We start from the raw sequence: 23,458 nt of genomic DNA on the forward strand, positions 1-23,458 counted from the left end.
CTCGGCAGATTCCGCCAGGCGCCTCCTGCAGCTGCTCACCCCGGAGCGGGCTGTGCCCTCGTCGCCGCGAAGCATGCAGAGCTTCATGGCACTGCTCAGGAGGGTGCGGGAGCGGCCGCCGTCCGACAGCGCTTCCGCGCCCAGCACCGCCGGGACCTCGGCGCTCCGGGAGAAGGGCCGGGGCGGGCTGCACAGCGCGGCCGCCCGCGGAGACCTGGCGCGGCTGCAAGGAATCTGGTGGTGGAAGAGATTCCGCATCAACTCGCGGGATGCCAACAAGCAGTAAGAGGCGGGCAGTGCCCATAGCGAAGATCCGCGTGCTCAGGCCGGAAGAGCCGGCGAAGCCCAGCACCATTGCAAGCACCCTAGGGACAGGCCGGCTCCACAGCGCCGCCCTTACCGGAGGCCCGCCCCAGCTGGGACAGGAGCCAGCGGATGCGCCACTCTGCCCTGCTCTGCCAGCCTGCTCCCCGTAGTGACCCTTCTGTGGAGCTCCGCGGGCCTTCATGCAAGCAGAGGCGGCTTGCGCCTCCAGAGGCTCCAGGCTGCCAAGACGCCGTACCCTTTGCTGTGCTGGCTGGCTGGGCAGGCCTGGCTGGAGGCAGGGAGCAGTGCCTGGGCCCAGGAGTCCGTTTGTGCAGATTCATTGTCACAGCTGAGGAGATGCCTCCTGGCTCAGACAGATGTGCTGAGGACGGTGCCTAGCCAGCCCCAGGCTTTGGGTGGGCAACTGCTGCCACCGGCTCTGGCACGAGAAAGCTTGCTGTTGGCTGCTTTTTTGGCAGTTGAGCGTTGTGCCCCTGGGTGGTAGGCACCACAGCCTGGAACCATGTCTTGTCCGTGTTAACTGCCCGTATTTAATTTCTAGGACGCCTCTGCATCTTGCTTGTGCGAACGGCCATGCAGATGTCGTTCGCTTCATGGCGGGAAAGAAGTGCAAGCTGAACCCGCATGGCATGTATAAGAAAACACCACTGATGCTGGTACGTGGAATACGTTACGCTGTTGTACGTGGGGCTTGTCAATTATGCACTGAGCGATACCTGGCTTGCGTGATTCTTTACGCAGGCCTGCGTAGGCACAGGTACGTTGCAGTCAGCGGGGAAGGGGCATATGTTGCCTAATCTTTGAAGACGCTGGTACTTTCCGGTGTTGCAAAGATGCAGGTGTTCTGACAGAGAGGAACGTACACGTTGGAAGTTGCTCCTCCCTTGTGGCCTTTTCCAGGCAGTACAGCACCAGCACAAGGACTGCGTGACTGCTCTGCTGGAGCACGGTGCCGACGCCGACCACAAAGGTGCCGGCGGCAACACTGCCCTTCACATGGCTGCCCTCATGCCCAGCAAAGCGATGGTGGAGCTCTTGCTCGAGCACAATGCCCAGATTGATGCTCGGAATGACGTAAGCTTGGGCTTTGGGTAAGCTTCTCTTCCCCAAACTCGCCTGACTTTCCTGCGTTCTTCTAAGGGAGACGATTTCTCCTTTCAGTTAGGATACACTCCACTTGCCGTTGCTATCATCGAGCGCCGTGAAGAGATGGTCGAGTTCCTCCTTCAAAACGGAGCTGACGTGAACGCTCAAGATAGTCAGCAAAGGTGAAGTTTTGTCACAAGCGTGCGTGGGACTGCCGAGCGTTGTTCAGATGGGCTGGATGGGAGCCGTAGGAATGAGCTTTGAAAAAGAACCAGGAGCTGCCCAGAAGGAGCTCCTTCTGTGCCGCTTGTGAAAGCAGACCCGCGCTCGGCTGCTCTCTTACCTCAGGGGATGATCTCTGCACCGAGGACTGCAAGAAAGCGTTGGCTGTGGTGCCAACACGCACACGCACACACACGCGCGGGCCTGTGAGCGTGCGCACGCGTGCACACAGAAACACAGACACACACAGACCTCCTGACTCTGCTTTGGGGACAGAGACTCTTGGCCTGGAGACCTCCTGAGGTCCCACCACCCTCCATTTTCCGATGCGTCCACGTGTTTTGCTGTAATTTTGCTCTGCCAGTAGGAGGGGAAATGAATTGTTTGAGGAGCAAAGAAGGGCTCAAGTAATGGCAAGGCAATGTCTGCAGAAGCTGATGTATTTCCCATCACTTCCTGGACGCTCTAGGACCCCTCTTCAGATTGCTGGTTATGCCGGGAATACGAATGTAGTACGGCTTCTGCTTCAGCACGGTGCTGTTCTTTCTCATCGAGACCAGGACGGCTTCACAGATATGGGTTATCTGGATCACTTTACTTCTGGGTAAGTGTTTTACATCCTTGTTAAGAGCAGCTGCATGGTCAGCTACATGTCCTTAACAGCCAGGCTGAAGGAAATAGCCCTTTCTCCTAGCGATGGTAAACTGTGGAGTAAAAACCCCTTTAGGAACAAAGCATTTTTGGGGATTGCCCTAGCAAAACAAGAGCTTGGTTCCTTCGCAGCAGGCTTCTGGCACAGTATCAGTCTTGTGCTAGTGCACCATTTTGCATAGCAGCCTTGGCCTGCAGCACGTTTTTACTATTTTCTAGTTTCTTTGGGGGTTTTTTGTTTTGTTTGTACTTGCGCTTTTGAAGCAACCCTGAAAGTGGTCTCTCTCCAGAGGCCCAACTGACCCTCTAACAGCCAGGGCTGTTAGAAGATGGCACCTGTGCAATGTAGTTAACCCCTGCAGTGCTTGGAATGCGACCACAATCTTTGTTGGCCTCTTGACATCCCGCTTAGGAGCTCTCTACACTCTCAGGTCCTCAGAATAAGGACGGGAATTTCTGAAACCCTTTGAAGTCCAGAAGGAGTTTCAGGAGACGTTACCCCAGCTTGGCGTGAAGAGTGGCTGCAGCATTAGTGTAGCATCCCGCTGAGGTAGAAGCCTTGTAGTTAGATGCCAGTCTCACTGGCCCCCAAAATGGAGAGGGGGATTTATAACATGAGACTGTAGCCAGCAGGGGTGAGTTACCCCATCAACAAGAACAGGCACCTGGACTGTGAACATGCCTGTAGTGAGTACTTCAGTCTGCGATAGGACTGCAGTCAGTTCTGTGTATGTGTGTGTGTGTGTTGCCAATTGCACCTGGCTCTGAATACGTGAACAATGGCTCCTGAATGGCTGTTGCGCTTCCAGTAGAGAGCGTATGCAAGTGTGGGGGTGCGATCAGCAATTTCATTGCCTTCCTTTTCGTATGCAGTTTTTCTAAGGCACTGCAGGAATACGGCAGAAGTAAAAGGACAGGAGAATGCTCTGTAGGAGGCGCAGGAGGTGCAGCAGTACCTGAGATCTCTTCCTCCGGGACGACTGCTGCCTCTCCCGTGGGAGCAGCTGTGCAGACTGGAGGAGGTAGGATCCCCCACCGTGGAGGAGCTGATGAGGACAAATCGCTGTGGCCTGAAGGAGAATGAGAGCCCTTTGTTAAATGCAGGGCCCAGGGGATGGGAGAGGGCACGGTAAAAGAAGCACTCACAGCTGCATGGTGCCTCTTATTTCCTTTGAAGGTGTCTTGCCAGAAGCTGGAGCAGAGCAAGAGGAAGACTTTGATTCCCTGTCTGGTTTTGAGGTATCTTCTCTGAAGGTGGGGTCCGACTGGGCGTGCTTACTTTTTGGCTCTTTTCCTTCTGCTGCTGCTTCTGACTCAGGCTTGGAATCCCAGCATCACTTAGGTCGAAATAGACCCTTAAGATCATCGAGTCCAACTGCACGCCTGGCACTGCCAAGTCCCCAATTAAACCACGTCCTTAAGGACAACATGTACACGTCCCCTAAATACCACCAGGAACGGTGACACAGCCACATCCCTGGCCAGACTGTTCCAGTGCTTGGTAACCGTTTCAGTGACAAAATTTCTCTCATATCCCATCTGAACCTTTCCTGGAACAACGTAAGGCTCGCTCTTCTTGTACTATTACTGCATATTTGGCAAAAGGGACCGACACAGATGCCTAACACGCTGGCTGTGTTTGGCATTTTTGATCTTTCCGTACCACATTACGCATGTTGGCTGAAACGGGAGCTTTGTGCGTGGAGACGGGTCCAGAAGGAGTCTGTGCCACTTCCGACTCACGTCTTTTCATTTCCACAGACGGATTCCGAAGGTCCAATGGCGCTGCTGGATGCCGTGCTGCTTCCAGGTGCAAAACAACAAGGAGCGTGTGCGCATCCTGTTGCAGAGGAGCGCCACAACGGTAATTTCCTGACGGACTAAATGGTTCCCTTTGTAAGCTTCTCTGGAGTGAAGCGGATGGGGAAAAGCAGAGTGAAATAAGCACTCACAGCAGCGTGGCGCTTCTTCCCTCTTTGCAGGTGTGTTGCCAGCAGCAGGAGCAGCACAAGAAGAAGAAGAAGATTTTGACTTCTCTTCTTTGGATGAGGTGCTTTGTCTTCCTGAGCTAGCGGAATTGTTGCGCTTCTTAAGCCCAGCTGCTGCAAGGCAGTGCGATGCTGCAGCGTTGCTGCGGATTCCTCTCCTCACTGTCTGTCGGTCTGTGTTCTTGCTCGCTCAGGATTTTGCACTGGAGAGAGAAGAGCTTCCGCTCAAGAAGGAGGCTTCAACACAAACCGATGGCCAAGGCGACACTCAGGTGACTCTTAGGGCCTGATGCCCATATCTGTAAATCAAGCCTGTCAGTTTAAGGAGACCTGTTTGTGCTACTGAGGAGTGCTGCTGAGAGGCAGTTTTTGAATTGGGACCTGAAGTCTATTTCAGACCTCATTTTGTTCCCGTTGTGAAGCAGAAGTGCTGCATAAAGAGGGAAAACAGTCGGTTAGAAAAAAGCTAGTGGCACAGACGCTCAGCCTCTGTTCCGAGGAGGAAAATACGGAAGCCCTTTCTGTGTATCAGGGAAGAGAAAGTATCACGCTGAGCCGCCGGTTGTTTGGATGTGCTCAGCTGAGAAAGGTGCCAGCAGATGCCTGCTGGTGGTGGCCAAAATCTCTCGTCTTTGAATTCACTGAGTCATAGAAGCAGAGAATGGTTTGGGTTGGACAGGTCCTCTAAAGATCATTTAGTCCAACCCCCTGCTGTGGGCAGGGTCATCTTCCACTAGATCAGCTTGCTCAACACGCTGTCCAGCCTGACTTTCAACAATGCCAGGCATGGGGCACCCACAGCTTCTCTGGGCAGCCTGCTCCAGTGTCCCACCACCCTTGTTCCAACCCTCTGATCATTTCTGTGGCCCTCCTCTGGACCCACTCAAACAGGCCCGTGTCTTCCTTCTGCTGGGGACCCAAGAGCTGGAGGCAGTAGTCCAGGTGGGGCTCACAAGAGCAGAGCAGAGCAGAGCAGAAGAGGAGAATCACCTCCCTCCAGCTGCTGGCCGTGCTGAAGATCAATCTAATGATGTGATCCCATGTGTCCTGTTGTCATCTTCTTCCTGGCTTCTCCCTGCTCATGGAACACCATTTCTTTAGGAACAGGTCAGGTGGCTGCAGCAGGAGCTTGCCAGCGCTCTCAGAAAGTGCTCCCTGGCAGAAGCTTCGCTTGAAGCTGAGAAGCGCAACAGCAGGGAGCTGCAGGAACAGAAACTGCAGCTGCAGAAGGAACTGGACAGTTCTAAAGCTCAGGTAGGGAGAAAGCCTGTCTCTTGCCTCTTGGCAGGGGCCCAGGCCTTCTCTGTTGCAAACCACAGTGAGGAACGGAGCCTTAGTTGGGCTCCACTCCTTTTTTATCAAACCTAAGCTGACTCCTGGGGATTCTTGCTTTGGTTTGACAGCTGCAGGAATTGAAAGAGCGGCTTATCCGGAACGAGCGTTATGCCGAGTCCCTGGAGAGTGCCGTGAAGAATAAGGAGAAGGAGCTAACAGCTTCCAAGAACATGCAGAGACCTCTGGTCAAATCTTCTGGAACTGCGGCTGCCCCACAGCTGGAAGAACGCCTGCAGCAGTAAGGAAGTCACGCAGTGGGGCAAGGCTTTGCTTTCTGCGATTGTGGGAAAACAACTGGACTGTCTTCCTGCATCACATGGTTTTCAAAGATGCTTTTGTTTTAGATGAGGTTCTATCACACTCTTTCTTTGGAATTTGTGCTCTTGTGGACTTGTGTGATAAGACCTGCACGTCTTTTTCAGGCTCCAAGTTGGAATGGCCAGGCTGGCAGCCACAGCCCAGCAACAAGCCAAGACCGTGGAAGCCCTTCAGCAAGACCTGCAAGCCTCAGTAAGCTGATCAGAACCTTCCCTTTTCGTGAGCTACCAGAGCCCAGTTCCATCTTCAGGTGGGGAAATTTGAAGGTTTTCCCAGAGAGCCTGGGAGAGACCATTTTCTCTCTTCTACTGACTACTTTGAGGCTGCCCTCAAAGTCCTGCTGCCCCGTTTCCCAGCCTTCTGGCTTTGAGAGTTGCCCCATGAGCCTATAGCCAGTCCTACTTCAGTCCCACCTAATGCCGCCTCTGTGAAGGACTTGGCAGTCAGGGACTGGCTTCGGTATTTTCTGCTTTAGAACGCTTGTGAGGTTGAGACCTCAGGCAGCACTTCAGACAGTTGTGCCGTAGAGGCACTGGGTACCTTCAGCTGCAGACGTTCCTTGGGCCCTGGTGGTGCCGAGCGCTTCATCCTGAAGGTCTGACTGGCATCGTCAGACTGTGACCAGAGTTCTTCAGTTGCCTCCGCTCTGGTGCCCTTCCATTAGCGCTGTACTTCCAGAATCCAGTTTCCAGTGCCAGCTTTGGCCCAGCCTGCTGCATAAACTAACACCCCACGCTAACGCTTCCGCAGTCACTGCTGAGCCTCCAGCGCCATGAGCACTGAGAAGAGGCCAGAGCAGAGGAAGTGCTGGTGCCAGAAAACAGAGTGGTCACAAGAGAGAGGAATGAAGCCTACAAACCTTGACATTCCATCTTGTGCAGCCATTGCCCTGCATCCAGTGCCAGTTGTACTGTTGCAGCGTGCTGTTTAATAAACTGTGTTGTCTAGTCCGTGTCTTCGTTTTGCTGCCCGATTGGAGTGCTTGGGACCTCGCGGCTTTGGATGAGGACAGTCCTATCGCTGGAGGCTCACTCAGGATCTCAACCCACGCAGGCACTTAGCACGTCTCTCTCTGCCCTTGCTCTGAAGGAATATCAGTCGTGCAGACGTTTCCAGGAGCGAACACACATCTGTGTCCTTTTCCTCTCGGGAGCCCTGAGCCATGATTGTGCTCTGATCGGGGACTAGCGCTGAGCTACTGCTAATAATCAGTTACCAGACTCTTCCTGCCTTCCTAGAGCAATCCTCCTGGTGGTCTGGGCAGAAGGTGTTCGTTGAGCTTCTGGTAGCAATGGAACCTTTGCAGTTCCCAGAGGGATCTGATGGATGTGTAGGCCACCGAGGGGAAAGGTGCGAAGAAGTGGGCACAAGCTGGGACGGGGGAATGGCACCTCCGCCAAAGGAAAACACTTTTCTGTTGTGAGGGTGGTGAGAGAGCAGTGTCAGGGAAATGAAATGGATTCCGGTGACTCAGAAACAAGGAAAGGAAAGGGCCAGACCTGGTTTTGGCTCTTCAGCAAAGAGACGTCTCCAGGGGCTCTGAGATCCTCTGTGGGCTGAGCGTGGTCACGGTCGTGGTCCCGCTGGCAGCTGGGAACACCACGTGCAGCAAAGCGCTCCCCTTCCTGGACTCCACGCTGAAATTCGGTTGGAAGCAAGAACCTTCATTGACTCTGGTGTGTGGGCCCTGGTCTGTTTGGGAGTGGAGGGTGGGGTTCAAAGCTCAGCAGGACTCTGGGAGGAAGTCCCTGCTGGGCATTTCCCAGCTGACACGCGTCACTCTGACCTCTCCCACTGACGTGGGCCTTCCCTGGCATAACCCAGCATTTACTGTGGGATTTGCATGAGCAACCTGAAGTGCCATGTAAATGCTGCCACTGTCCCCCCACCTCAAAGTACCCACTTTTGTACATCCTTCGCGAACGCCACCTGAAGGGAGAACCTTTAGACTTGCAGCTGTTTTAACCTCCTAGCCAAGCAAGGATCTGTTCCCTCTCTCCCTCTCAGTTGCCAGAAGAATAATAAGCTCCACACAAATAATAATAGAAGAATAAACCCCACAGGTTTCATACTGAATACATCACAGCTGTGGAAAATATATACCCCAGCTTGCTGGGCTGATGACTTCCAACTGTATCCAAAACAATCATCCTTGCAATTCCCAGGCTGCTTCCCAGCACCAGCCTTAGCAGGAAACATCTCAAAATTTGAAGCCCGAACTTGTAAGACCTAGAAATGCGAGGCGGTGGTGGGTACCCAAATGTTCTCTGTGTGCTCCCCAGGGGTGGCACAGCGTGCAGGAGTCAGCAGTGCAGCACAGGTCGGGTAGGAAAGGACAAGGCCTCCTCCCTTCTCCTTCCGGCACGTACAAGAGAACCGTGCGGTCTGGCCCAGTCAACGGGTGTTTATGAAAGGCAGGTCCTGTTTGATCAACCTGAACTCCTTCTACGACGAGGTGACCCACTTGGTAGATGAAGGAAAGGCTGTGGATGTTGTGTACTTAGACTTCAGTAAGGCCTTTGACACCGTATCCCACAGCAATCTCCTGGAGAAGCTGGCAGCTCACGGCCTGCATGGGTGTGCTCCGCAACGGATAAAGAACTGGCTGGAAGGCCGGGCCCAAAGAGTTGTGGTGAATGGAGCCAAATCCAGTCAGCGGCCGGTCACGAGTGGTGTTCCCCAGGGCCCAGTATCAGGGCCAGTTCTGTTTAATGTCTTTTATCAATCATCTGGACAAGGGGCTTGAGTGCACCCTTAGTAAGTTTGCAGATGACACCAAGTTGGGTGGGAGTGTTGGTTTGCTGAAGGGTAGGAAGGCTCTACAGAGGGATCTGGACCGACTGGACCGTTGGGCTGAGGCCAACTGCATGAGGATCAACAAGGCCAAGTGCCAGGTCCTGCACTTGGGTCACAACAACCCCGAGCAGTGCTACAGGCTCAGGGAAGAGTGGCTGCAAACTGCCTGGTGGAAAATGTCTTGGGGGTGTTGATTGACAGCCGGCTGAACACGAGCCAGCAGTGAGCCCAGGTGGCCAAAAGGCCAACAGCATCCTGACTCGTATCAGGAATAGTGTGGCCAGCGGGACTAGAAGAGTGATTGTGCCGCTGTACTCGGCACTGGCGGGGCCCCACCTTGAACCCTGTGTTCAGTTTTGGGACCCTCATCCGAAGAAGGACATTGAAGTACTAGAGAGAGCGCAGAGGAGGGTGATGAAGCTGGTGAGGGGCCTGGAGCACAAGTCTGATGAGGACCGGTTGAGGGAGATGATGGGACAAACTTTCTTTAATTCACAGCCATGAAACAGGAGGCACCTGGTTGTACTGAACATCGGTAAACGCTGGTTTTTATTCTTCATGGGATAGATACTCTGTGCCAAGGCTGAGAGTGGTTATCTAAACTCCTGCGTTGTGGCTCTTATAAGAACATGAGTTGGTGTCTGAGAACGTTGTTGCCATCTTTGTGCCTGGAGATGCTGGCTACCAGTGAAGAACAGCCATAGGGTTAGTCAAGGGAATCTTGATTTCTAACCACCACTTTGAGACCTGCAAGTGCAGAAGAACCATCGTGCTCCAGGTCTGGCTGGGCAGCAGCAGAAGCAGCCAGCTCCGGAGGTTCACCTGGCCCAGTCCTCATCACTTCAAGTGCAAGCAGACAGACAGCTAGGCATTACAACTTTGAGAAGCCAACCTTCACAACGACACCAAAGCACACTTGGCAAGCACGCGCCTCAAACCAGCACCGTCTACTGAAACAGAGAAATAAACTGAACAGCAGAGTCAGTTGTACTGTTGACAATCTTTATTTTGTTCGTGCTGGGGAACACTGGAGATCATCCTCCAAAAGTGCTCCAAAGACTGGATGCTCTTGTGTTGCTTGTATGCACACAATTATTACATATGCATTCCAATTCCTGAAAATTTTGACATACAATACAGTATACTAGGAAGTAATGGATGATGTTAGTTATAATTGTTTAGTTTCTTACTTACAATAAAACTAGTAGTTATTAGTTACATATCAACTAAGCACTCTGCTTCTAAGCAATGTATCACTTAATCTTCTGTCTCCCTCTTGCCATGCAGAAGGGTCCAAAACTGGAAAAATGGCCCCTCCTTTTGCAGGTGGTCAGGAAGCATTTATCTCATGTCACTTGGTTAATGACGGCTACCTCAGTAACGATGGGTACGGAACTTAATCACAGTATCCATTAATTTAGCAGCTTCTCCTCAGGACGTTCCCAGCAGCCCCGAGAGGGGTGTCACTGACAGACGCATCGTTCAACAGTCTGCACACGGCAGCGAATTGGGCTCCTGAACCGCAGCTGTGCAAACGGCACTTTGGCAAACGCATTGCCCGGCCGCCCGGCCCCGCGGGAGCCCCAGCCCCAGCGCCGGAGCCGCAGCCCGCTCGCCCCGGGCCGGCGTCACCCCGCCCGCTGTGATGCCCCCGGCCCTCCCGCTGTGACGCCCCGAGCTGCCGCTCTTACGCCGCCCCCTGCAGGCGCCGGCGCTCAGTGCTGTCGCCGCCAAAGCGGGATCGGCAGTGCGTGTGTGGCTCGGAGCGTCGGGAGCTGCGACCCAGCTCGGGACTCGCCTCATCTCGGCCCGTCCCGCCTTCTCAACGCCCTCTACCCTAGCTCGCCCGGGGCTCGGTTCTGGGCGGCTCTCGCCCTCTCCGTGCCCTCTAGCCTTGCTCACCCGGGGCTCGGTTCTGGGCTGCTCTCACCCTCTCCGTAGCCTTGTCCGCCAGGGACTTGGTTCTGGACTCTTTTAGACCTCTCCCCACACAGGCCCCTTGCTCTCCGGGGCTCGGCAGATTCCGCCAGGCGCCTCCTGCAGCTGCTCACCCCGGAGCGGGCTGTGCCCTCGTCGCCGCGAAGCATGCAGAGCTTCATGGCACTGCTCAGGAGGGTGCGGGAGCGGCCGCCGTCCGACAGCGCTTCCGCGCCCAGCACCGCCGGGACCTCGGCGCTCCGGGAGAAGGGCCGGGGCGGGCTGCACAGCGCGGCCGCCCGCGGAGACCTGGCGCGGCTGCAAGGAATCTGGTGGTGGAAGAGATTCCGCATCAACTCGCGGGATGCCAACAAGCAGTAAGAGGCGGGCAGTGCCCATAGCGAAGATCCGCGTGCTCAGGCCGGAAGAGCCAGCGAAGCCCAGCACCATCGCAAGCACCCTAGGGACAGGCTGGCTCCACAGCGCTGCCCTTACCGGAGGCCCGCCCCAGCTGGGACAGGAGCCAGCGGATGCGCCACTCTGCCCTGCTCTGCCAGCCTGCTCCCCGTAGTGACCCTTCTGTGGAGCTCCGCGGGCCTTCATGCAAGCAGAGGCGGCTTGCGCCTCCAGAGGCTCCAGGCTGCCAAGACGCCGTACCCTTTGCTGTGCTGGCTGGCTGGGCAGGCCTGGCTGGAGGCAGGGAGCAGTGCCTGGGCACAGGAGTCCGTTTGTGCAGGTTCATTGTCACAGCTGAGGAGATGCCTCCTGGCTCAGACAGATGTGCTGAGGACGGTGCCTAGCCAGGCCCAGGCTTTGGGTGGGCAACTGCTGCCACCGGCTCTGGCACGAGAAAGCTTGCTGTTGGCTGCTTTTTTGGCAGTTGAGCGTTGTGCCCCTGGGTGGTAGGCACCACAGCCTGGAACCATGTCTTGTCCGTGTTAACTGCCCGTATTTAATTTCTAGGACGCCTCTGCATCTTGCTTGTGCGAACGGCCATGCAGATGTCGTTCGCTTCCTGGCGGGAAAGAAGTGCAAGCTGAACCCGCATGGCATGTATAAGAAAACACCACTGATGCTGGTACGTGGAATACGTTACGCTGCTGTACGTGGGGCTTGTCAGTTATGCACTGAGCGATACCTGCCTTGCGTGATTCTTTACGCAGGCCTGCGTAGGCACAGGTACGTTGCAGTCAGCGGGGAAGGGGCATATGTTGCCTAATCTTTGAAGACGCTGGTACTTTCCGGTGTTGCAAAGATGCAGGTGTTCTGACAGAGAGGAACGTACACGTTGGAAGTTGCTCCTCCCTTGTGGCCTTTTCCAGGCAGTACAGCACCAGCACAAGGACTGCGTGACTGCTCTGCTGGAGCACGGTGCCGACGCCGACCACAAAGGTGCCGGCGGCAACACTGCCCTTCACATGGCTGCCCTCATGCCCAGCAAAGCGATGGTGGAGCTCTTGCTCGAGCACAATGCCCAGATTGATGCTCGGAATGACGTAAGCTTGGGCTTTGGGTAAGCTTCTCTTCCCCAAACTCGCCTGACTTTCCTGCGTTCTTCTAAGGGAGACGATTTCTCCTTTCAGTTAGGATACACTCCACTTGCCGTTGCTATCATCGAGCGCCGTGAAGAGATGGTCGAGTTCCTCCTTCAAAACGGAGCCGACGTGAACGCTCGAGATATTCAGCAAAGGTGAAGTTTTGTCACAAGCGTGCGTGGGACTGCCGAGCGTTGTTCAGATGGGCTGGATGGGAGCCGTAGGAATGAGCTTTGAAAAAGAACCAGGAGCTGCCCAGAAGGAGCTCCTTCTGTGCCGCTTGTGAAAGCAGACCCGCGCTCGCCTGCTCTCTTGCCTCAGGGGATGATCTCTGCACCGAGGACTGCAAGAAAGCGTTGGCTGTGGTGCCAACACGCACACGCACACACACGCGCGCGCCTGTGAGCGTGCGCACGCGTGCACACAGAAACACAGACACACACAGACCTCCTGACTCTGCTTTGGGGAGAGAGACTCTTGGCCTGGAGACCTCCTGAGGTCCCACCACCCTCCATTTTCCGACGCGTCCACGTGTTTTGCTGTAATTTTGCTCTGCCAGTAGGAGGGGAAATGAATTGTTTGAGGAGCAAAGAAGGGCTCAAGTAATGGCAAGGCAATGTCTGCAGAAGCTGATGTATTTCCCATCACTTCCTGGACGCTCTAGGACCCCTCTTCAGATTGCTGGTTATGCCGGGAATACGAATGTAGTACGGCTTCTGCTTCAGCACGGTGCTGTTCTTTCTCATCGAGACCAGGACGGCTTCACAAATATGGGTTATCTGGATCACTTTACTCCTGGGTAAGTGTTTTACATCCTTGTTAAGAGCAGCTGCATGGTCAGCTACATGTCCTTAACAGCCAGGCTGAAGGAAATAGCCCTTTCTCCTAGCGATGGTAAACTGTGGAGTAAAAACCCCTTTAGGAACAAAGCATTTTTGGGGATTGCCCTAGCAAAACAAGAGCTTGGTTCCTTCGCAGCAGGCTTCTGGCACAGTATCAGTCTTGTGCTAGTGCACCATTTTGCATAGCAGCCTTGGCCTGCAGCACGTTTTTACTATTTTCTAGTTTCTTTGGGGGTTTTTTGTTTTGTTTGTACTTGCGCTTTTGAAGCAACCCTGAAAGTGGTCTCTCTCCAGAGGCCAAACTGACCCTCTAACAGCCAGGGCTGTTAGAAGATGGCACCTGTGCAATGTAATTAACCCCTGCAGTGCTTGGAATGCGACCACAATCTTTGTTGGCCTCTTGACATCCCGCTTAGGAGCTCTCTACACTCTCAGGGCCTCAGAATAAGGACGGGAATTTCTGAAACCCTTTGAAGTCCAGAAGGAGTTTCAGGAGACGTTACCCCAGCTTGGCGTGAAGAGTGGCTGCAGCATTAGTGTAGCATCCCGCTGAGGTAGAAGCCTTGTAGTTAGATGCCAGTCTCACTGGCCCCCAAAATGGAGAGGGGGGTTTATAACATGAGACTGTAGCCAGCAGGGGTGAGTTACCCCATCAACAAGAACAGGCACCTGGACTGTGAACATGCCTGTAGTGAGTACTTCAGTCTGCGATAGGACTGCAGTCAGTTCTGTGTGTGTGTGTGTGTGTTGCCAATTGCACCTGGCTCTGAATATGTGAACAATGGCTCCTGAATGGCTGTTGCGCTTCCAGTAGAGAGCGTATGCAAGTGTGGGGGTGCGGTCAGCAATTTCATTGCCTTCCTTTTCGTATGCAGTTTTTCTAAGGCACTGCAGGAATACGGCAGAAGTAAAAGGGCAGGAGAATGCTCTGTAGGAGGCGCAGGAGGTGCAGCAGTACCTGAGATCTCTTCCTCCGGGATGACTGCTGCCTCTCCCGTGGGAGCAGCTGCGCAGACTGGAGGAGGTAGGATCCCCCACCGTGGAGGAGCTGATGAGGACAAATCGCTGTGGCCTGAAGGAGAATGAGAGCCCTGTGTTAAATGCAGGGCCCGCGGGCTGGGAGAGGGCACGGTAAAAGAAGCACTCACAGCTGCATGGTGCCTCTTATTTCCTTTGAAGGTGTCTTGCCAGAAGCTGGAGCAGAGCAAGAGGAAGACTTTGATTCCCTGTCTGATTTTGAGGTATCTTCTCTGAAGGTGGGGTCCGACTGGGCGTGCTTACTTTTTGGCTCTTTTCCTTCTGCTGCTGCTTCTGACTCAGGCTTGGAATCCCAGCATCACTTAGGTCGAAATAGACCCTTAAGATCATCGAGTCCAACTGCACGCCTGGCACTGCCAAGTCCCCAATTAAACCACGTCCTTAAGGACAACATGTACACGTCCCCTAAATACCACCAGGAACGGTGACACAGCCACATCCCTGGCCAGACTGTTCCAGTGCTTGGTAACCGTTTCAGTGACAAAATTTCTCTCATATCCCATCTGAACCTTTCCTGGAACAACGTAAGGCTCGCTCTTCTTGTACTATTACTGCATATTTGGCAAAAGGGACTGACACAGATGCCTAACACGCTGGCTGTGTTTGGCATTTTTGATCTTTCCGTACCACATTACGCATGTTGGCTGAAACGGGAGCTTTGTGCGTGGAGACGGGTCCAGAAGGAGTCTGTGCCACTTCCGACTCACGTCTTTTCATTTCCACAGACGGATTCCGAAGGTCCAATGGCGCTGCTGGATGCCGTGCTGCTTCCAGGTGCAAAACAACAAGGAGTGTGTGCGCATCCTGTTGCAGAGGAGCGCCACAATGGTAATTTCCTGACGGACTAAATGGTTCCCTTTGTAAGCTTCTCTGGAGTGAAGCGGATGGGGAAAAGCAGAGTGAAATAAGCACTCACAGCAGCGTGGCGCTTCTTCCCTCTTTGCAGGTGTGTTGCCAGCAGCAGGAGCAGCACAAGAAGAAGAAGAAGATTTTGACTTCTCTTCTTTGGATGAGGTGCTTTGTCTTCCTGAGCTAGCGGAATTGTTGCGCTTCTTAAGCCCAGCTGCTGCAAGGCAGTGCGATGCTGCAGCGTTGCTGCGGATTCCTCTCCTCACTGTCTGTCGGTCTGTGTTCTTGCTCGCTCAGGATTTTGCACTGGGGAGAGAAGAGCTTCCGCTCAAGAAGGAGGCTTCAACACAAACCGATGGCCAAGGCGACACTCAGGTGACTCTTAGGGCCTGATGCCCATATCTGTAAATCAAGCCCGTCAGTTTAAGGAGACCTGTTTGTGCTACTGAAGTTCCTTTTGGAGTGCTGCTGAGAGGCAGTTTTTGAATTGGGACCTGAAGTCTATTTCAGACCTCATTTTGTTCCCGTTGTGAAGCAGAAGTGCTGCATCAAGAGGGAAAACAGTCGGTTAGAAAAAAGCTAGTGGCACAGACGCTCAGCCTCTGTTCCGAGGAGGAAAATACGGAAGCCCTTTCTGTGTATCAGGGAAGAGAAAGTATCATGCTGAGCTGCCGGTCGTTTGGATGTGCTCAGCTGAGAAAGGTGCCAGCAGATGCCTGCTGGTGGTGGCCAAAATCTCTCGTCTTTGAATTCACTGAGTCATAGAAGCAGAGAATGGTTTGGGTTGGACAGGTCCTCTAAAGATCATTTAGTCCAACCCCCTGCTGTGGGCAGGGTCATCTTCCACTAGATCAGCTTGCTCAACACGCTGTCCAGCCTGACTTTCAACAATGCCAGGCATGGGGCACCCACAGCTTCTCTGGGCAGCCTGCTCCAGTGTCCCACCACCCTTGTTCCAACCCTCTGATCATTTCTGTGGCCCTCCTCTGGACCCACTCAAACAGGCCCGTGTCTTCCTTCTGCTGGGGACCCAAGAGCTGGAGGCAGTAGTCCAGGTGGGGCTCACAAGAGCAGAGCAGAGCAGAGCAGAGCAGAAGAGGAGAATCACCTCCCTCCAGCTGCTGGCCGTGCTGAAGATCAATCTAATGATGTGATCCCATGTGTCCTGTTGTCATCTTCTTCCTGGCTTCTCCCTGCTCATGGAGCACCATTTCTTTAGGAACGGGTCAGGTGGCTGCAGCAGGAGCTTGCCAGCGCTCTCAGAAAGTGCTCCCTGGCAGAAGCTTCGCTTGAAGCTGAGAAGCGCAACAGCAGGGAGCTGCAGGAACAGAAACTGCAGCTGCAGAAGGAACTGGACAGTTCTAAAGCTCAGGTAGGGAGAAAGCCTGTCTCTTGCCTCTTGGCAGGGGCCCAGGCCTTCTCTGTTGCAAACCAGAGTGAGGAACGGAGCCTTAGTTGGGGTCCACTCCTTTTTTATCAAACCTAAGCTGACTCCTGGAGATTCTTGCTTTGGTTTGACAGCTGCAGGAATTGAAAGAGCGGCTTATCCGGAACGAGCGTTATGGCGAGTCCCTGGAGAGTGCTGTGAAGAATAAGGAGAAGGAGCTAACAGCTTCCAAGAACATGCAGAGACCTCTGGTCAAATCTTCTGGAACTGCGGCTGCCCCACAGCTGGAAGAACGCCTGCAGCAGTAAGGAAGTCACGCAGTGGGGCAAGGCTTTGCTTTCTGCGATTGTGGGAAAACTGGACTGTCTTCCTGCATCACATGGTTTTCAAAGATGCTTTTGTTTTAGATGAGGTTCTATCACACTCTTCCTTTGGGATTTGTGCTCATGTGGACTTGTGTGATAAGACCTGCACTTCTTTTTCAGGCTCCAAGTTGGAATGGCCAGGCTGGCAGCCACAGCCCAGCAACAAGCCAAGACCGTGGAAGCCCTTCAGCAAGACCTGCAAGCCTCAGTAAGCTCATCAGAACCTTCCCTTTTCGTGAGCTACCAGAGCCCAGTTCCATCTTCGGGTGGGGAAATTTGAAGGTTTTCCCAGAGAGCCTGGGAGAGACCATTTTCTCTCTTCTACTGACTACTTTGAGGCTGCCCTCGAAGTCCTGCTGCCCCGTTTCCCAGCCTTCTGGCTTTGAGAGTTGCCCCATGAGCCTATAGCCAGTCCTACTTCAGTCCCACCTAATGCCGCCTCTGTGAAGGACTTGGCAGTCAGGGACTGGCTTCGGTATTTTCTGCTTTAGAACGCCTGTGAGGTTGAGACCTCAGGCAGCACTTCAGACAGTTGTGCCGTAGAGGCACTGGGTACCTTCAGCTGCAGATGTTCCTTGGGCCCTGGTGGTGCCGAGGGCTTCATCCTGAAGGCCTGAGTGGCATCGTCAGACTGTGACAGGAGTTCTTCAGTTGCCTCCGCTCTGGTGCCCTTCCATTAGCGCTGTACTTCCAGAATCCAGTTTCCAGTGCCAGCTTTGGCCCAGCCTGCTGCATAAACTAACACCCCACGCTAACCCTTCCGCAGTCACTGCTGAGCCTCCAGCGCCATGAGCACTGAGAAGAGGCCAGAGCAGAGGAAGTGCTGGTGCCAGAAAACAGAGTGGTCACAAGAGAGAGGAATGAAGCCTACAAACCTTGACATTCCATCCTGTGCAGCCATTGCCCTGCATCCAGTGCCAGTTGTACTGTTGCAGCGTGCTGTTTAATAAACTGTGTTGTCTAGTCCGTGTCTTCGTTTTGCTGCCCGATTGGAGTGCTTGGGACCTCGCGGCTTTGGATGAGGACAGTCCTATCGCTGGAGGTACACTCAGGATCTCAACCCTCGCAGGCGCTTAGCACGTCTCTCTCTGCCCTTGCTCTGAAGGAATATCAGTCGTGCAGACGTCTCCAGGAGCGAACACACATCCGTGTCCTTTTCCTCTCGGGAGCCCTGAGCCATGATTGTGCTCTGATCAGGGACTAGCGCTGAGCTACTGCTAATAATCAGTTACCAGACTCTTCCTGCCTTCCTAGAGCAATCCTCCTGGTGGTCTGGGCAGAAGGTGTTCGTTGAGCTTCTGGTAGCCATGGAACCTTTGCAGTTCCCAGAGGGATCTGATGGATGTGTAGGCCACCGAGGGGAAAGGTGCGAAGAAGTGGGCACAAGCTGGGACGGGGGAATGGCACCTCCGCCAAAGGAAAATGCTTTTCTGTTGTGAGGGTGGTGAGAGAGCAGTGTCAAGGAAATGAAATGGATTCAGGTGACTCAGAAACAAGGAAAGGAAAGGGCCGGACCTGGTTTTGGCTCTTCAGCAAAGAGACGTCTCCAGGGCCACTGAGATCCTCTGTGGGCTGAGCGTGGTCACGGTCGTGGTCCCGCTGGCAGCTGGGAACACCACGTGCAGCAAAGCGCTCCCCTTCCTGGACTCCACGCTGAAATTCGGTTGGAAGCAAGAACCTTCATTGACTCTGGTGTGTGGGCCCTGGTCTGTTTGGGAGTGGAGGGTGGGGTTCAAAGCTCAGCAGGACTCTGGGAGGAAATCCCTGCTGGGCATTTCCCAGCTGACACGCGTCACTCTGACCTCTCCCACTGACGTGGGCCTTCCCTGGCATAACCCAGCATTTACTGTGGGATTTGCATGAGCAACCTGAAGTGCCATGTAAATGCTGCCACTGTCCCCCCACCTCAAAGTACCCACTTGTGTACATCCTTCGCGAACGCCACCTGAAGGGAGAACCTTTAGACTTGCAGCTGTTTTAACCTCCTAGCCAAGCAAGGATCTGTTCCCTCTCTCCCTCTCAGTTGCCAGAAGAATAATAAGCCCCACACAAATAATAATAGAAGAATAAACCCCACAGGTTTCACACTGAATACATCACAGCTGTGGAAAATATATACCCCAGCTTGCTGGGCTGATGACTTCCAACTGTATCCAAAACAATCATCCTTGCAATTCCCCGGCTGCTTCCCAGCACCAGCCTTAGCAGGAAACATCTCAAAATTAGAAGCCCGAACTTGTAAGACCTAGAAATGCGAGGCGGTGGTGGGTACCCAAATGTTCTCTGTGTGCTCCCCAGGGGTGGCACAGCGTGCAGGAGTCAGCAGTGCAGCACAGGTCGGGTAGGAAAGGACAAGGCCTCCTCCCTTCTCCTTCCGGCACGTACAAGAGAACCGTGCGGTCTGGCCCAGTCAACGGGTGTTTATGAAAGACAGGTCCTGTTTGATCAACCTGAACTCCTTCTACGACGAGGTGACCCACTTGGTAGATGAAGGAAAGGCTGTGGATGTTGTGTACTTAGACTTCAGTAAGGCCTTTGACACCGTATCCCACAGCAATCTCCTGGAGAAGCTGGCAGCTCACGGCCTGCATGGGTGTGCTCCGCAACGGATAAAGAACTGGCTGGAAGGCCGGGCCCAAAGAGTTGTGGTGAATGGAGCCAAATCCAGTCAGCGGCCGGTCACGAGTGGTGTTCCCCAGGGCCCAGTATCGGGGCCAGTTCTGTTTAATGTCTTTTATCAATCATCTGGACAAGGGGCTTGAGTGCACCCTTAGTAAGTCTGCAGATGATACCAAGTTGGGTGGGAGTGTTGGTTTGCTGAAGGGTAGGAAGGCTCTACAGAGGGGTCTGGACTGGCTGGACCGTTGGGCTGAGGCCAACTGCATGAGGATCAACAAGGCCAAGTGACAGGTCCTGCACTTGGGTCACAACAACCCTGGGCAGTGCTACAGGCTCAGGGAAGAGTGGCTGCAAACTGCCTGGTGGAAAATGTCTTGGGGGTGTTGATTGACAGCTGGCTGAACACAAGCCAGCAGTGAGCCCAGGTGGCCAAAAGGCCAACAGCATCCTGACTCGTATCAGGAATAGTGTGGCCAGCGGGACTAGAAGAGTGATTGTGCTGCTGTACTCGGCACTGGCGGGGCCCCACCTTGAACCCTGTGTTCAGTTTTGGGACCCTCATCCGAAGAAGGACATTGAAGTACTAGAGAGAGCGCAGAGGAGGGTGATGAAGCTGGTGAGGGGCCTGGAGCACAAGTCTGATTAGGACCGGTTGAGGGAGATGATGGGACAAACATTCTTTAATTCACAGCCATGAAACAGGAGGCACCTGGTTGTACTGAACATCGGTAAACGCTGGTTTTTATTCTTCATGGGATAGATACTCTGTGCCAAGGCTGAGAGTGGTTATCTAAACTCCTGCGTTGTGGCTCTTATAAGAACATGAGTTGGTGTCTGAGAATGTTGTTGCCATCTTTGTGCCTGGAGATGCTGGCTGCCAGTGAAGAACAGCCATAGGGTTAGTCAAGGGAATCTTAATTTCTAACCCCCACTTTGAGACCTGCAAGTGCAGAAGAACCATCGTGCTCCAGGTCTGGCTGGGCAGCAGCAGAAGTAGCCAGCTCCGGAGGTTCACCTGGCCCAGTCCTCATCACTTCAAGTGCAAGCAGACAGACAGCTAGGCATTACAACTTTGAGAAGCCAACCTTCACAAAGACGCCGAAGCACACTTGGCAAAACCAGACTGAAATTATGTTCCATTTCCCCTCCAGGCAAGAACCTTTCACATTGGTGAATGTTAAGGGATCTCTGGGCTCTAAAACAAAAAACAGCCTTTAGAAGATGCCAAAGGTATATTCAAAATGGAAACTGCACCCACTCTTCACATAACTGGGAATGGGACCTCCACCCAGGAACAGTCCTGTGAACTCCCCATAAAGGCCAAGAACATAAGCAGCAGTAACTTCTGTGGTGATGTGTAGGGAGATGCAATCTGGCTGCTTAGCAGTCCGCTCAACCCCTCTGCAACAGCTGAGCACAGCACTTGCCCTGATGTTGGGAGTGTGTAGGGAGAGAGACAGCTCCAGTGACAGAGAGCACTAGACAGCACCAGAACGGATCTGGCCCTCCCTCCTCCTGTCCACCACCAGGTCGCTGCTAGGCGGGATGTAGCTTCTGAACTCCAGCACCGGCATTACAAAAAGCCTGACTCAGCATCTCTTCTCTAGTTGGCAGCAGGTCGCGTCAGGGAACGCAGCCCATCTGACCAAATGCAATATTGTTCATCCCTGCATGTCTTGCACTGGTTCCCCGCAGTGTGCGAGTGTCGGTCCTAGGAGCACCCATTGAAAGGGTACACATGGGTCTTTCCTCCACGCAGGAGACTCTCTGGGCACATCCCTGCCCCAGCCACCCTCCATGTTTGGCAGCAACAGCTGACGAGAGCACAGCAATCAAGTGCAAGGGAATCTTTTGTTTGCTTGCTATCCTGTCCACCCCAAGCTGCTGCCAGCTCTCTCTCTCCCACAGACGTGGGACTGCTGCCTCCACCTCAGCGCTCCAGACAAAAGTGGATCGCTCCTTCACAGAGGAGAGAGGCCCCAGCTCCCGTTAGCACGAGGCGAGGCGGCTACACAACCCAGATAAACCCTGCGGTGCTTAGAAAGTAGCACCTGCACTGTGAACATGCCTGCAGTGGGCGCTTCGGTCTCCAGCAGAAGTGCAGTAAGTTCTCCGTGTGCATGTGTGTGCCTTGCTCTTTATCAGCTGGCTGTGAAGATGTGTAGGATGGCTCATGAATGGTTGTTGCTCTTCCAGTACACGGTGCATGCAAGTGTGGGGTATTGATACCGAAATTTGTCTGAAAAAGACTCTTTCGCACTGTTTTGAAAGTGTTAAAAAGCAAGCACTTTTATTACAATACGCCAGACGCTCACAGGATTGCTCCTCTAATCAAGTGTGCGTGTGATTTGCACTTTTTGGTATTTATTACACTTACCTGTTGCATATTCATTTGTCTCTACCTTAGTTAATGCATTACACATAAATTATTTACATAACCCCACCCATTCCTGGAAGTCCATCTTTGGTATTCGAGAGTCTTCATCGGGGGTCTCTAGTGCTCCCCGATGGTCTTTGCAGCTGGTGTGGCTCCCTGCCCCGGTGTCAGCCTCTTGACCTAATTTCTTCAGCAAACATATTGTCATTTTGTGCTGCTACTCAACAGAAGTCATGTACCCCGCTCTTCATTTAGTGGAATTTTCCACTTTCACAGCCCGCAAGCCAAGGACATCCTACTTTGCCTCATGTCCAGTCTCTATAGAGCTATTGTTTCTCTGTTAGGTGTATGCTGCGTTATGCTTAGCGTTGGTACACCAGGCCTAGTCTTGTTACATTATGCCTAGGAGTTTCAAAAAGATTTTTGTTCCTGTTATCAGTATCTTTACCAAATGCATTTCCTTCCTTTCTGTATGTAGCCTTCCTAAGCAGCTGCAGCAATATGCGGGCTGCAAAAGGACAGGAGAATATCCTGTGGGAGGCACACAAGGCCCAGCAGTACTTGACAGCTCTTGCTCTGGGACAACTGCTGTCCTTCCCGGATCCTTCATCAAATGAGTGTCTGGAGTCCTGGAGAGTGAGGACGAGTGTTGTGACAGCACTGAAGAAAGGCTGTAGGAAATCACTGCAGATGTAGGAGAGGGGTCAGTAGAAAAGATGAAGAAGTAACATGGCTTGTGAGAGTTGTCATGAGAGTCAAAGCAGGCCACTCCTTTTTACCAAACCTAAGCTGGCTGCTGAGGATTCTTGCTGTGGTTTGACAGCTGCAGGAATTGAAAGAATGGCGTATCCAGACCAAGTGGTTTTCTATCTGTACAGCGGCCGTCAACAAGCCCCTCTGTGTCCACTCCTACTGCATTTTACTGCACAGGGGGACGCATCCTTCAACTTTTTGTTCCTAAGGGGTAGGCAAATAGGGCTCCTGAACAGCACATATGCTGTAAATGGCACATTTTCCTAGACAGATCTGGGCCTCCCTCTCAATAGCCCACCCCCTCTTGCATGCAAAATGGAGCAGACTGCAAATCTACCTGCCCTTCAGTTTCTAAGGTCAGGCTTGCTTGGGGTTTTGGCTTCAGGTGGCACTGAACACAGTCAGAGCCAACTGTTGCAGCACAACACAATCTGATGACGCAAGGCAGGCAAGGAGGCGGAAGCCAGGTGGCAACGGACCTCGAGATTCCCACAGAAGTGCACTTGGCTGCTTGCAGCCTGCCGGGGCGCAGCTACCCTACCGCGCCGGCAAAAAGGAGTCAACCAGCAGGACTCAGGCTGGTCTGCCAGCACTTCAGCCCATAGAGCAGGCCTGCAGCTCCCCAGCTCTTGCCTTGCTGTCCTTCTGAGCCTCTTCTGCCCCCTTGGTTTCTGGGCAGGGGTCACGCTCCTCAAGTGCCCAGCACCATGCAGAGAGCAGCTGAGGCACATTCTCCTCTGGGTCACAGGAGCTGAGCAGCCTTGCAGAAGAGCTCACTGGAGGAAATCTGGCCATGCAAACACGCGACTCAAACCAGCATGGTGCGCATTCACATTAGTCCCGAGGGGGTGTCACTGCGAGTGACAGTGAGAGCTGGGTGAGAGAGCTCCCGAGGTCCCTGCCCACCCAAGACAAGCGCTGGCTGCCTGCAGCTCCACTTTTGGGGACCCACATCACCGGCTTCACGACCATGCGCTGAGGGATAACAGGGAGCTGCTGAGGCCAGGGTGCTAGAGCCACTGCCGCAGTCTCCAGCTACCCATCCCTTCACGA

General features: G+C 53.6%; 2 protein-coding genes across 2 annotated transcripts; both read left to right on the forward strand.

The window, feature by feature from the left end:
- Positions 1-269: 269 nt before the first annotated feature.
- Positions 270-1,599, forward strand: LOC136100223 (uncharacterized). Its single transcript, XM_065835147.2, has 4 exons — positions 270-472; positions 812-983; positions 1,228-1,401; positions 1,489-1,599. Exons 1-4 carry the CDS (start codon positions 270-272, stop codon positions 1,597-1,599), a joined length of 660 nt encoding a protein of 219 aa, XP_065691219.2.
- Positions 1,600-11,170: 9,571 nt separating this feature from the next.
- On the forward strand, positions 11,171-17,455 carry LOC136100144 (uncharacterized). The gene is made up of 14 exons (XM_071804069.1): positions 11,171-11,376; positions 11,604-11,718; positions 11,963-12,136; positions 12,224-12,330; positions 12,840-12,974; positions 13,893-14,041; positions 14,197-14,415; positions 14,515-14,883; positions 15,002-15,069; positions 15,202-15,279; positions 16,124-16,276; positions 16,426-16,595; positions 16,777-16,864; positions 17,423-17,455. The coding sequence occupies exons 1-14, from the start codon at positions 11,171-11,173 to the stop codon at positions 17,453-17,455; spliced, it is 2,064 nt and encodes a 687-aa protein (XP_071660170.1).
- Positions 17,456-23,458: the final 6,003 nt, after the last annotated feature.

The sequence above is a fragment of the Patagioenas fasciata genome, chromosome 1 (genome assembly GCF_037038585.1).
Source record: "Patagioenas fasciata isolate bPatFas1 chromosome 1, bPatFas1.hap1, whole genome shotgun sequence".
Taxonomy (NCBI): Eukaryota; Metazoa; Chordata; class Aves; order Columbiformes; family Columbidae; genus Patagioenas; species Patagioenas fasciata.

What these genes read in the sequence shown, in the direction of transcription:
- LOC136100223 (XM_065835147.2), top strand. Translation starts at nt 270, where the DNA reads ATGCCAACAAGCAGTAAGAGGCGGGCAGTGCCCATAGCGAAGATCCGC. An exon ending in GCTCTGCCAGCCTGCTCCCC is followed by an intron (nt 473 to 811) that starts GTAGTGACCCTT and finishes CCTGGGTGGTAG; the next exon opens with GCACCACAGCCTGGAACCAT. An exon ending in AGAAAACACCACTGATGCTG is followed by an intron (nt 984 to 1,227) that starts GTACGTGGAATA and finishes GGCCTTTTCCAG; the next exon opens with GCAGTACAGCACCAGCACAA.
- LOC136100144 (XM_071804069.1), top strand. Translation starts at nt 11,171, where the DNA reads ATGCGCCACTCTGCCCTGCTCTGCCAGCCTGCTCCCCGTAGTGACCCT. An exon ending in ACAGGAGTCCGTTTGTGCAG is followed by an intron (nt 11,377 to 11,603) that starts GTTCATTGTCAC and finishes TTTAATTTCTAG; the next exon opens with GACGCCTCTGCATCTTGCTT. An exon ending in AGCAAGACCTGCAAGCCTCA is followed by an intron (nt 16,865 to 17,422) that starts GTAAGCTCATCA and finishes ACCCTTCCGCAG; the next exon opens with TCACTGCTGAGCCTCCAGCG.